Source organism: Colletotrichum lupini, chromosome 4 (genome assembly GCF_023278565.1).
Source record: "Colletotrichum lupini chromosome 4, complete sequence".
Classification (NCBI taxonomy): Eukaryota; Fungi; Ascomycota; class Sordariomycetes; order Glomerellales; family Glomerellaceae; genus Colletotrichum; species Colletotrichum lupini.
The window spans coordinates 6,380,245-6,394,846 of NC_064677.1; the positions used below are offsets into that span (position 1 = coordinate 6,380,245).

The 14,602-nt window shown below is 26.7% G+C and overlaps 1 protein-coding gene across 1 annotated transcript; it reads right to left on the reverse strand.

Moving 5' to 3' along the window:
- Positions 1-13,886: 13,886 nt before the first annotated feature.
- Positions 13,887-14,183, reverse strand: CLUP02_09010 (uncharacterized protein; the record flags this gene model as incomplete). Its single annotated transcript, XM_049287991.1, has 1 exon — positions 13,887-14,183. The coding sequence occupies one exon, from the start codon at positions 14,181-14,183 to the stop codon at positions 13,887-13,889; it is 297 nt and encodes a 98-aa protein (XP_049145135.1).
- Positions 14,184-14,602: the final 419 nt, after the last annotated feature.

Genomic DNA, 14,602 nt, shown 5'->3' on the forward strand with positions numbered 1-14,602 from the left:
GTTAAAATTAAATACGCTAATAACTATTAATACGGGTATAAACTAGAGCAAGCCCCTTAGTAAGTTAGGGTAAAAAAGAAGAGGACGAAACCCGATCTTAAATAGAATCCTAATCCCTTATAAGTAAGTAAATATTAACCCGGACTATTAGGGGACGTAGATATATAAAATCGCAGATTAGCCTAATAATAAGTAAATTAACGCGGTATTAATCTATTTAACTAAGGTTTATAAAAAAAAAGGGCTATAGGAGTAACCCCTATTTTACGAGATCGTAAACGACCTTAGCTACTAGCTAGATAAATAGTTCGTAAGCGCAAGCTTAGGAATCGTAAAAGTAGTTAATAAATTCTTTTACGGGCGAGGGGTATTACTAGCGTAATTATAATCGCAAGAGCTATATAAAATACTAGTAATAATAATTATAGAGGAGGAATTCGTATTATAGAACTAGGTATAGGTTAATAGAGCGTATAATCGCTTTAACGAATTTAAAAAAAGGGTAAACGACCTAGATTTCCTCTTTATAATTACTAATAGAAATCTATCGTTATAAAAGGATATACCGGGGTAAAATATAGTACTAGAAGTACGATAATTAATAATTCTGCCTATTTCGATCTATAACTCGTTATTATTACTAATGCGAAATTCGGCGCCGATTAGTTAATAAGAAAGGAGGTAGACGACCCGAAGTTACTAATAATACGTAACGACGTAGGGTTCGTATATAAATACTAAAAATCTAATAGCGAATACGAGGTAATTTATAGACCTTAAAAAGATCTTCCCAAAAGAGAAATTATACTCTGGGGGGAAGTATAAGGTCTTATAAAAAACCCTAACGATATTTTACGATTATTATAAAAAAATTAAAATTAGGGAATACTAATACTATTTAGTAATATCGTATTCGTAAATAAAGCCTCTAATTATTATTATAAAGCGGTACGTAATCTCGATCGAAACGACTTTTTTAATATAATTAACGTAATCTAAAGCCGCTTTAAGACTTATAATAAGAACCTAGAGCTCCTATCTAAGCTACGAGCGATTTTTTTTATATCTATAGCTAGGATAATAGAAGGTAAATTATAAGTAGAGATCCTTAAAGAGCTTATTGATCGAATTAATAAGCTAGCGAAAACCTAGCTAAATAAGGGGATAAATAAGCAAAAAGTCGGATATCTCTATACTATAGTCTAGCGTATATTAAAAATAAAAATAACCCTATACTAAGTACTTAAAAACTACGAGACGTTCTACTCAAAGCTAAGATCTAGCTTTAATATTAAAATAAGAATGCCGTACTAAACCTACCTCTAAGCGTACGACGGCCCTTATTAATAATATTAAGTCGATCGAACGTATAATAAGAAAAGAAAAGAGGCTAGATACGGTAATTGCTAGTAAAGAGGCCTAGATTTATTAAATAAGTAAAGATTTAACTTACGGGTAGGGTAATAAAAAAGGTAATACTATATTTATAAAAAAGATAAATATTAGTTAAGTAACTACTCGGAGGAAAAGTATATTAAATTATACGAATAGTATAAAAAGTCGAGGGTAGTAAATAGTAAAACTAGCCCTCGTCGGTTTAACTAATTCTTTATTATATATAAGGGTAGATCCGGGGTATAGAACTTAGCGACAGTAGCTAAAGTAGCGGCTTGAAGTATATATCCCCTATAAGAGATTTAAAAAATAAAGAAGATCTCACCCCCTATACTAACGAATTAGATTACGACGAAATCGAAGATATTAATTACTCTTTTTTTACCCTATTAGCCTCTAGAGGATATACGAGGCTAAACGAATAGAAGGTAATAAAAGCTCTTAATAAGCAGGCTTTTATTTACGGATAGTAAGGGAAGGTCCCTTAGATAACGGATACGGAGGTAGCTAAAAGGGCGAATTTAATAGGGCCGAAGCCTATTTTCTTAACGATTAAAGAGAAGACGCTATCTCTTTTAATATTTAAAAAAAAAGAATATAGTACTAAGTAAATCTAGGGGTAGCTAGAGGGGTCCTTTTTATATTACTTAGATCCCTCGAATACTTAGCTCGTATAGGTATTTTATACGAGCGAAAAGTACGGCTTAGATAATTTCTATAGGATTATTTTAAATACTAGGGTATCGTAATAGTTAACTAAAGAAAAAGGGTAATTCTGGGCGCTATAAAAGATCGCGCTAATAACGCTTAATATATCGATAATAGGTATTACGAGGATTAGTTTTAGCCTAGGTAAGGAAATCGTTACTCTAGGTATAGTAAAAATAAAGACGTACTTCGGAACGATAACTTTTTATATTTTACTTATTAATACCCCATTTCTCTTATATTTAAAAAATATAGATTAACTAAGTATTATATTCGATAATACGAGGAACAGAATCTCTAGTAATAAGTACTTCGAGGTAGTTAAACGACGATAGGGGTATACGTTTATAAAGCTTATTAACGATACGAAGTCGATTAATTACCTAACGGAAAGTGAGCTTAAAAGATTATACTAGAGATTCGGGTACCCGTCGGTTACGAGGCTATATAACCTCTTAAAGTAATTAAATAATAATAATATCGAAATAGGGGCGCTAGAGTAGTTAATAAAAGTATATTATTAATACTAAATAAATACGCAGAGCCTATGTAGATTTAAGTTTAAATTGCGTAATAAGCTTAACTTTAACTAGGAAATCGTCGTTAATATCTTTTACTTAAATAGTCAGCTAGTACTATATATAATTAACGTAGTTATATCCTTCTAGGTAGGGTAATTTTTCTAGGATTTATAAGCAAAGATAGTATAAGTAGCCCTACGAAAAAACTAGATCGATATATACTAGGGACCGTTAGACGGTATTAGAACCGACGCTAGTACTAGCTTTAAGTTAGTAAAATTTAGGGATAATACGACGGCCTACGGTATATAGCTAAAAGTCGTACCCGTTAAAGCGTACTATAGTATTAGAAAGGTAGAGAGAGTATACTAGTAGTTAAAAAGGGCGTTTAGAATTATTAAAAAGAAAAATCCGGATTTTACTAACGACGAATGCCTCTAGATAGTACTTAAATACTATAACGATACTATAGGGCCTAACGGACTTATATTAACGCTATTAGTATTTAGAGCATATTTAAGAACGACCTTAGCCTTACTACCGTTACTAAGTATAAGCTAATAAGCCCGAGTAATTAAAAAAGTAATATAGGCACTGCGCGAGGTAAGTATAAAAAAGTAAGTTAATAAGGTAATTACTACGCGCAATAGGACCGATATAGGGGATAATTTAAATATATTATTAAATTCGGATATACGAGTATAGCGCGAAATTACTTAATAATAGGCTGGGCTATATAAGTTAATTTTTATTAACGAGCGCTTTTATATAGTCGCGAGAGATTATAACTAGCTACTCGAAGTATTAATTACGGTAGTTAAACCGTACTATATAGATCTTAACGAGGTAATTTCTAACCTATAAGAAGAAAAAGAGCTAGGGGAAACTATATAACCCGTAGCAGAGGCATAGGAAATTATCCTCGACGAAATCGTCGTAATAGTACTAATAAATAACGAGGAAGAGGATATTATTAAAAGGGTACTAATACTACTAGCGAGACGTTATAAAAGACTACGACGGTAAGCCCTAACGTAGTAATTTATTATTAATAACGAGGTAATTAACACTTTTTATATAATAAAAGAGAAAGCCGATTTCGAGCTAGCGGTTAAACTATATAAAGAAGGCGTAATTATAACTATTAAAAAGCCGTATAAGAAATTAGATCTTATTAAAATAAATACTCTTCGCGATTAAGGGGTCTATCGATTTATCTTATATAACTTAGAAAAATATATAAACCTCCGTATATTTAAATTACGAATAGTTCGTAAGATTAAAAAAAAAGGAATACCCTAGCTATATAAGAAGTTTAGATACGTAATTTAGGGGTATAGCGACGTCGAAAAGGCGACGCTACTTATATAATTACTTACTATATAGCGCTATAGCTAACGATTAATAATAGTACTAATAGTATTGCTACGGAAGAAGGGATACGAGATTTAGAGCCGTGATATTACCTAGGCCTATACCTAATCGGCCATAGGGCTTATAAAGAGAATCCTGGCCTATTTACTAAAGGAAATAGCTAGTAAATGCCTAGAAAGTACGATTATTAAAGTGCTTAAGCTACTATATAGGCTCGTAGAATCGGGTACTTATTAGTAGGCTACTTATTATAATTTTTATATTAATTAACTATTAATAGTTACCTCTACGTACGACCCGTACTTACTAGTCGCGGAGTACAAAGGCGACTAATTTAGGATTATTAAAATATAGACCGACGATATATTAAGCCTATTTAATATTAACTTTATAAAGAAAGAGGATAAAGAGCTTTAAAAAGCGGGCTTCGTAACGAAGCTAAAAGAGGTCTTTATAATAAATACCCCCCTAGTATTTAACAGCGGGATTTTTATAATTAAAAGGGAAACCGTCGTCTTTTAGTAAAAGGGGTAGGGTAAGAAGATTAACTTCGTTAATCTAAATATAATTAATATTAAGAAGCGGTATAAGGCTAAGCTTGCGCGAGGGGTATATATTATAAGTATTTATTAGCCCGAAGTAACGTTTAATTACGCTAAGGTAGTATAGGCTATAAACTTAACTAAACGGGACGTCGAGGTACTTAATAAGTAGCTTAAGTAGTAATAAACGAATCTCGATCGAGGTCTTATTTATTACCTAATTAACCTTGCGACTAGTAAGCTTTACGTCTTTATTAATAGGTTATTTACGAATAATAACGACCTTACTTTATAATTAGGGTATATTATTATCCTAGCTAATAAGAGTATGGGCGAGAGCGAATTTACTATATACGGTAATATAATTTATTACTTATTAACTAAAAGTAAGTAGGTAACGAGAAGTATACTAGCGTCGGAGGTTTATAGTATAGTTAACGGCGTTAACCTCTCTTATATAGTTTTAACGACGCTAAAGAAGATTACTAATCGAATTAGCCTTCTACTTATTCTAATAGTTATTTATATAGATTCCTACTCGCTATACGAATACTTTATTAAATTAGGAACGACGAAGGAAAAGAGGCTTATAATTAATATTATAGCCCTTAGGTAATTATATAAAAGGCGCGAGATACTCGAGATCCGTTAGATTAATAATAAAAATAACCTCGTAAACGCTTTTATAAAAGTAGTACTAAATAAGGGATTAGAGTAATTCGTAAGTAGTAAAAAAGTTACTATACGAATAGAGGGATAGGTTATACGAAAAGAGTAGAGAAAAGGGGGAAAAGGAGACGACTTAGTAAACGGGCCCGAGGTCGAATTATACTTCTAACCGTAGTAATTAAATCGATAAAAGAAAGAGAAAGTTAGTATTAAATTAGAAGTCTAATTCGACCGCGGTATATAGCTAATTACGTAGGGGCTAATTAGGGGCCTTATTTACGATTATCGTAGCTAGCTTAACTTATAGTTAGAACCTCTTTTTTATACCTACGTAGATATTTATATAGTTTAATTAATCTCTTTATTAACTACGGTTCGACCTAACTACCCTATAATAGGGATACTAACACCCTCATGTCTTTCGGAGTAGAGAATTCATTATAAGAATCTAGCCGGTCGGTAATAAAATCAAATACTAATCGACAAGTATTCCGAGTATCAACTGCCTTCTGAGAGCTACCATTACTAAGTCTAGAGCCATTATTATAACTAGGTACCCTGCGCTTTCCGATAGGTACTTATTCTGCGCAGAATACGTAAGAAGTAGACAATCATAACAGCAGTAACAGTAGCGGTAGCAAGAGCAGCAGCAAGAACAGCAATAGTAATAATACAGATAGTAGTAACAGGGCTGGTAGAATTGGAGCAATGGAAAGTATTTAGCAATAAACTATCGTGTCACTCACTTGACTGAACTAGTGACCGATCATCAGTCGTTGGATAATGAAGAATGTGGAAGCTTGGGTTGGGGCGAGGGGCCGGCGCATTGCCAAGAGTTTCCGGTGTTCTCGATATCAATCCCATCGTCAATGTGCGGAGCGCAAACATCCGCAGTTGCGATAGCGGTGTTTCGAGCGGGTGAGAGATAAGCCAAGAGCAAGGCAAATAACACGAAGTCCAACAGGAATTATTTTAATAATTCATGTTCTATCGTAGAGTTACTATAGGGGTATCGACGTATATAAAGAGAACGGTTATTTATTAAAAATAAAAAATAAGTATAAAGCTCGCTTTAGTATAAAAAGTACGAGCGAAGTAGGCCTTAGTAATTATATAACTAAGGTTATATAATATATAATAAGGCTATAAATAGTTAAAGCTATTATAATATACCCCCTTAGGTAAATATATATTTAAAAAAAGCGTACTTAATTACTTATATTATTATAAAAAGGTTTATTAAAAACAGAAAACTAAATACTATTATATAAGAATTTATTTATAAAAGGAATTATAAAGTAAATCGGTTTATAAGTAGAGTTATAAGCGAGGGATAAATCGGTTATAAATTAACCTCTATATTTATTATTATAAGTAATTTTAAAATAATATTATTGATAAAAAGTATAACTAAGGGACGGCCTCTTATTAATTAAATAATTAACTTATAAGTTAAGGGTAATAAATATATAAATTTCTTATTATTATTTATAGTACCGACTTTTTTTCCCTTTTTAACTTATACTTATATTATTACTATATATATATACCCTTATTTTTTATTTTTATACCCGCGTTTTTATATATATATATTATTAAAAAAAATCTTTATTAATAATATCGTTTTTATTTAAATACTATTAAAACGATTAATTAAAAACTATATTTATATTATTATAATATAGGAAGTTAAGAAGTATAAATATAAAACTACGGTTTTAAAAAAGAGTAGTAGCTCCCCTAGCCCCCCCTATAAGCTTAAAATAAGTAAATAATATTCTTTTATTTTATACCTTAGTTATAATACGGCCTCGTTTATTTAATATTGATCTAATTATTTTATTAAATAAGTAGTAATTTTATAACTAAACGAGTTATTTAAAAAAGTAATAAAAATAAAAAGGGTTTATAACCCTCTCCCTTATTCTTTTTTAAAAATTAAAAAGACGTCCTCGTTTTTTAAGAAAATAGTATAAATAAAGAGGGTTTATAACCCCTTCCCTCGCCTCTTTTTAAATAAAAAGGAAAAAAGAAATTTTCTTTAAAAAGAATAAAAAAAAAATTAAGTTTATAGCCCCCTCCCTTACCTCTTTTTAAAAAATATAAAGTAATTAATTATATATATAATACTTTTTTAACTATCGTTATTTATAAAACTAATTCTTAATAATAGACCTTTTTAATACTATTTTTAGTATTAAAGTTTAATATAAGCTAATACTTTTACTTCCCTCGTTTAGTTATAAATATTTTAAATATATTAAGAGCGCCCTTAGTAACTATTCGAATAGTACGTACTTCTTAAGTTCGTATATTAATAATAAATATTAACGTTATTAAACTTATAAAAAGTTAGGTTATACCCTTATTCTTAAGGGGTATATATAGTTCTTAAGTATAAAGTTCTTATATTTTAAATAAAGAGTAATAAAAAAGTTAATAATAGTTATAGTTATTAATATAAAACTACTTACATTTTATAAAATATATTCTAAACCGTCCTCGTTTTATTTATTATTTATAACTTAATATATAAACCCTAACTTATATAATAATAGCGTTATATAAGGCCTTTAAATATAATAATCTTTTAAATAAAAATAAAAATAAGGGGGTTTATATAAACGAGGCCTTAATAAAAGAGGTATTTATAAATACTTTTTTTATATTAAAAGTATTATTAAAAAAACTTATTAAGGACGTAATAATATTAGCTATTTTACTTATAAAAATAAATAATATTTAAATTAGAATTAATATTTTTATTAATTTATATATCCCTCTAAATATATAGCTCGTATTTAAGTCTTTTTTAAATAAATATACGCTTACTTTTTTAAATAAATAGCCTCTTTTTAAATAACTTAACGGGGTTATTAAAATAACTTTATATTCCTTAGTTATAAGTTACGTTTTTTAATTAAAAACCGGGCCCCCCGGGCCGTTTTATTACTTTTTAAACGTCCTCTCGTTTAGTATAATTATTTTTTATATATTTTTTATATTTAAAAGTAATATAAAATACTTAAACTTCGCTTTAAAAAGGTTTTTTATAAGACTATTAGTTAGTATTTCATTTATTAATATATAAACTACTTAAAATAAGCTTTTTAAATACTTTTATTATAACTATATATTTTAAATATTAACGTAATATAAATAAGTTAAAATACGTTCCTTTTTTTTTTTATAAGTTTAATTATTTAATAATTATTATAATATACTTTTTATATATTACTAAGCTTAAGTAAGACATTTTTAAAAAGGCGTTTAAGAGCGAGTATTTTTTTAGTTATATATTCTAAACTTAGTAATTTAGCTTTTATAATTAACGTAGTTATTATATTCTAACGAGCTACTTTTTACTAAATAAAGTTATTAAAAAAAGAGATTATAAAATTTTATAAAAATCTTTAGGTCTTTTTATTACTTATAAATAAAGCGTTATTTATAATTAATAATATTTAGTTACCCTCCGAGATTTTAAAGTATATTATTAAGTATTATATAACTTAATTTATAATAAAATAATACTAATAGGACGGGTTTATTAAGAACTAAGAGAGTAAAGTATATATAAAAGCGACGTTAGGCCGAATTATAATCGCTATATATAATATTAATCTGATCTTTTTTTAAAAAAACTTAGTCTTATTTAGAAATATAACCCCTAAGTTCTTTTTAATTAGGATTATTAATAATAAGGTTATAAGAGTAATAAAATTAATAAAATCGAACTTTTTAACTACTTTTTCGAAATATTAATTATAAATTAAATAGATTTTCTTATTTAGTTAACTATAAACGACCCTTATCTTAAGATATTATAAAACTAGCCCCTAGTTTTTTATTTTATATTTCTTTTTAAGCCCTTTAGTTACTTAACTAGCCTCGTAAATATAGTTTTAATAATAAAAAACGAAGATATTATTTATATAAAAGAGGACTAGGACCTTTTTAATAGAATTTTAAAATAAATACGGGTCCTTATTTATAAATAAAAGACCTAAATTTTTAAAAATTAACGTTAGTTCTTTATATTATAAAAATAGAGCGTTACGGGCGCTATATAGGGCCCGCTCGAGTTTAATATATATTCTTAGTTTATAAAAACTATTTAAAAACTGGTAAATAATAGGGGGGTTACTTAGTTTTTTAATTATATTTAAAAAAGCGTTTATAATATTATATTAATAAACTTTTAAGTCGAATTAAATAATAATAATTATAGCTACCCTAAACGTCTTAGTTATTAACGTTATTATATAAGTTTTTTCTAAGGAGTATCGTTTTTAAAGGTCCCCCTTAATATAAATTCTCGCTTTATAACGATTAAAGTAATTATTATTATTTAGTTTATAATTAAATACTTATTTAAAGAATATTAGTTTAAAAATAACTAACGCCCTATTAACTACTTTCTAAATATTTATTTCCTTTAGCTTTTAAATTTTTAACTATATTATTTTTATAAATTAACTTTTTAAAAGTTTTAGTATTTTAAAAACTTCCTTTTACTTTTTTAAAACAATAATTAGATAATTTATATAAACTTAGTTAAATTAAACTACGGTAAGTAAAACGTATTTTGTTTTATTAATTACGGTATAAACGTAATAATATAGTATTTAATACCCCTAAGTTACTTTATTAATTACTTTTTATTAATTAAGTATATACGTATTAAAAAAGGAGTCCTAGTCTCTTTTTACCTAAATATAAAAAAAGTATTACTTGAGTTACTCTTATTAACTCGGGTTTTAAATAAATATTTTTCGTAATTAGTTTTTTAACTTCTAGCTTTATTTAGTATACCCGTCCTCTTCTTAGTTATATATACTAATTATATTAAAGTTACTAACTAAGTTATTTACTATTTTTATTTTTTAATATAAGCTTGCTTATTAAAGGGGTTTATTAGGGTCTAATTAAGTAAAAGGATCTTCTTTATAAAAGCTTTAAGAAGTTTTTATTTTTATTTATATATATATTATATTTTTAATTTTTTTAATAAAAAGATTAACTTCTTTTATAACCTCGCTTATAACTTTAATTAGCTAAATAAGGTTTATATTTAACTCCGAATTTTTAAAATTTAAGGTTAGTTTAAGAATAAATAGTTACTTACTTTATTTATTTAAAAACGAACTAGGCTTTTTTATAACCTTATTTATTTTTTATAAAACGAGTATAAGTAATAATAACTACTTTTTATTATTAATTAATATAACCTCTTTTTTATTTATAATTCTAAGTAATTAGAGCTTAAGTTTAATTATTATAAATAGTTATTAAATTTTATTTATTACGGCCCTTAACTTAAGTAAACGAATTATAATTTTAATATTATTTTTTAAGTAAAAAGCTATTTTATTAAATATTATATTTTAAATAATAATAACTTTTAAAAGCGAGGGAATTTAGATTTTATATAAGTTATAGGTATTTAGTACGTAATTTATAAAATATTTAATATATCCCTTCTATTTTATTTTAAAGCGTCTCTTATTAATTCCTTTTTTATAATCCTTTTTAAAAGGGTACGCTTTATAATTATATACGTACGTTTATTTTTAATAAAGACGTAGATTATAAATAAGCTTTAGTATATTTATTAATTATTATTACTTAAAGTAATAAATAAACTAGACTTTTTTAGTTTAAATTAGTAATAGCTAGTTAGTACGTTACTTAGGGCTAATATTATATAAATAGGCTATAGTTAATATAGTTTTTACTTAAAGTTCGTTTAGTAAGCTAGTTATTAATATTATATTAATTACTTTATTAATAATTTCCTAATTAGCTCGTTCCTCTCTTCTATTTAGTTTTTTTATATATAAAGGAGTAGTTTTTAAATCTATTCTTAGCTCTCGTACTTATATTTAGAAACGAGTTTTACTATTAATTACGATTATTATACGTTTTATATTTTATTAAATCTTGTAAATAGCTATATACTTTTATATATATATTTATTATTTAAAAAGGTATAAGACTTTAAATATTATATTATAGGTTTTTATAACTTATAAAAAGACGAAGATCTTATTTAAATACTCGTTTTTAATTAATATTAATTACTTATTTTATTTATAAATTAATAAGTAGTTAAAGAGGTCCTATAAGATCTTATAATAAGGTTAGGTTATTTTTTATTTTAAAGTACGTTATAAGATAACTTATTTTATATAAATAGTTATATAATATTAATATTTTAAATAGTTTAGTTTTTTAATCTTTACTTTTTAAATAGCTAAGACGAGCTTTTTAAGTATTATTAATATAAAATATCTAGATTTAAAATACTAAAGCTAGGCTATATTTAATTAGTTATTCCTTAATTAATATAAAGAACGTAGGTACTAAGCGCTACATATTAGAATTATATTAATAAATAAAGATTAATTTCTAAATAAAAAATAGGATAAATAGGGTTTATATTTTAAAAAAACTAAATTAACCTTCCTCTTAAGCTACTTAATAATAACGTTCTTAAATTCGTTACTAAACTAAAGGGTATAATTAAAACCCGAGTACTAAATACTAGTTTTTTAAAAAAGAGCTTCTAATATAACGTTTATATAAAAGTTCTTAATAAAACCGATATTATAAAAAGTAAAGTATTTTATTTTAAGCCCTTTTAATTTTATAAAAATATTATATATAATCCTCGTTCCCTTAATAATAATAAAATAAGAGGCCGTTTTAAAATCTATATTTTTTAAACTATTACTTTATTAAATAGAATTTAGTTTTAAAAGCGATTAGTTATTAACGAAATAAATAATACCGTAGTTATTTATAAATATATTTTTAAAAAAGAAGTATAAGTTAGTAAAGGGGATAAAGAAGATAATAAAATTATTATTTTTATTTATTTCTATACTTAGCTTAGGGAATAGACCGACGTTAATAATTATAATTATAATATTTAAAAAATAAGTTCCCTTAAAGTTCTTTTTATTATTTAACTTATTAATTTTAATCGTTTTTTTAAAATAACTTCGGTTATTATTACTTTATTTGGAAAGGGGTTTTATATAAATTTAACCTTTTTAAATAAAATTAGTATAGAGGTTAATATACTTTTCTGAGTTTAAATAAGAAATTATTTTCTAAATATCGTTAGTACTTAGTTAAATATATTTTAACTTCGTTTTATTTATTAAAATAAGCTCTATTTTTATATAGTTTATTAATTTCTAGTAATAGGTTTTTTTATAAAAATAGTTAGTAAATAAATTAAGAGTCGCTTTATTTTACTTAGGGGAATTTAAGTAACTTATTAATATTATAAATATTATAAGGGTTTATTTATAACTTTTATTATATACTACTTTTTTATATAAAAAGTCGTTAAAAATCTTAGTATAATACCTTATATTAAAGATCGCTTCTTTTTTTTATTTTAATTTAATAATCTTAGCGAGCTTTTAATTAAACTAATTTAAAATAAAATAATATATAGTTATATAAAAAAAAGTTTTCGAAATAAGAGTACCTTAGACTTTAAGTAGTTTAAGTTACGTAGCCTAATAATAAGCTAAAAAAAAGTCTTTAATTTAAATTAATAAGCTAATACTAAAGTTCGCCCTATTTATAATTACGTTAAATTCCTTTTTTATAATTAGAAACGAACTAAAGTTACTTAGTACGTATTTTTATTTAAAAACTTAAATTATAGTATAAAGGGAGTAGTTTAAGAAATTAATAAGCTCTTTTTTTACGTTTTTTAAGATTTTTTAAGTAATTGTAAAAGAGATCTAGCGATTTATTAATTTATATAATCTCTTTTTTTATAAATAAGAGATTATTTTAAATATAGTTTATTGAATAAAAGAGGTATATTCTTTAATAAAACGTACTTAATTTATTATTATAGCCTTTAGTTTTATTGAAATAATTAGTTACTCAATTCGATCGTTTTTATTTAAGGGTTTAATTATAATAAAAGGTTTAATTATAGCCTCGCTTCTTAACTATTTAGTTTATTATTAAATAAACTCCTTAAGTCTTTATTAATATTTAATTAAGGCCGTTTTATATACTTATTTTTAAGTAGTATTTTATATTTTAATATACTCCTTAATTAAAAGAATAGACTTAATAAAAAGTAATAGATTTAATAAAGAAATAAAGTTATTTAGGTTTAATAAGTCCTAAACGTCCTTTAACTAGGCCTTAACTTATAAAACGAGGTATTACTTAAACTAATCTTATTAGTAATTAAGCTTTTATTTAGAAATATTAATAATCTTTTTAAAAGATATTGGTTTATTTAAAAATAAAATTAATAAATATAATAGGGGGTTAAATAATATTATAAAAAAGGATATAATAAACTATAGTCCTTAAGAAATAACTTTTTAATAAAAATATAGGGGTTTAAATTAGAGCTAAGTTTATAATTATTATAAAGTTATTATAAGGGTATTAATATATATAAAAAGAACGGTTATTTATTAAAAATAGGAAATAGGTATAAAGCTCGCTTTAATATAGAAAGTACGAGCGAAATAGGCCTTAGTAATTATATAACCGAGGTTACGTAACGTGCGGTAAGGCTATAGATGGTTAAAGCCATTACGACATGTTCGTAGTCGATTAATGTAATTAGTAGTGCAATTTGATGCCCCATGTTTGAGACGCAACGAGTTCAAGCTCGATATCGATGTCACAGGTTTCCTGCCTCAAAGTCCCGCTCTCTTTGAGCCCTCCGCTCCTCGCGATGGGCTTCCACTCTCTTCCGCGCTGCCACTAACAGGGCCCTGGCTTCTTTCTTGCGAAGTCGTTCCTCGGGAGAAGCTTGGCGTTCCCTTGCCATGTCGTCCAGCATCTTTCTAAGTTCTTCGGGCGGCGTCTCGTGCTGTAGTTTGCGGAGGTAGGCGGTTGCAGTGACCATGCTGATGCCGGACATTTCATTCTCCTTGGCATTGGCGTCGGTGGGAGATGAAGAGTTGTTTGACGACATTATGGTTGTTGAAGCAGATGGTGGATTAATGTGATTCGCGGATGAAGACATGAAGACGGCCTTGGATAGGCAGTCCGTCTCAGAATCAAGACAGAGAAAGGAGATATGTGTGAGTGAGTGGGAGGTGAAAAGATAGACGCCAAATGACGGGTAGTGCAGCCCGTTTTGTAAGAGAATGGCAGAGCCGTAGAGGTCGCGATGTCACCGGCTTGAATCCTGCAAGGGTAGCAACCCAAGCTCAGCCCTATGCATCGGCCTAGTCCGGGGGGGCTAAATCTTGGGTATTTCCGACGTTCCCCATGTTTTACAGTTTTGCAACTCTTATGCAAGGGGCGATGCCATGAACACAGGGAGAGGGAGTTGTCACTGGCGCCTATTCATACATCAATGGAGATATCATCCGCATCCTTGCAGCTAGC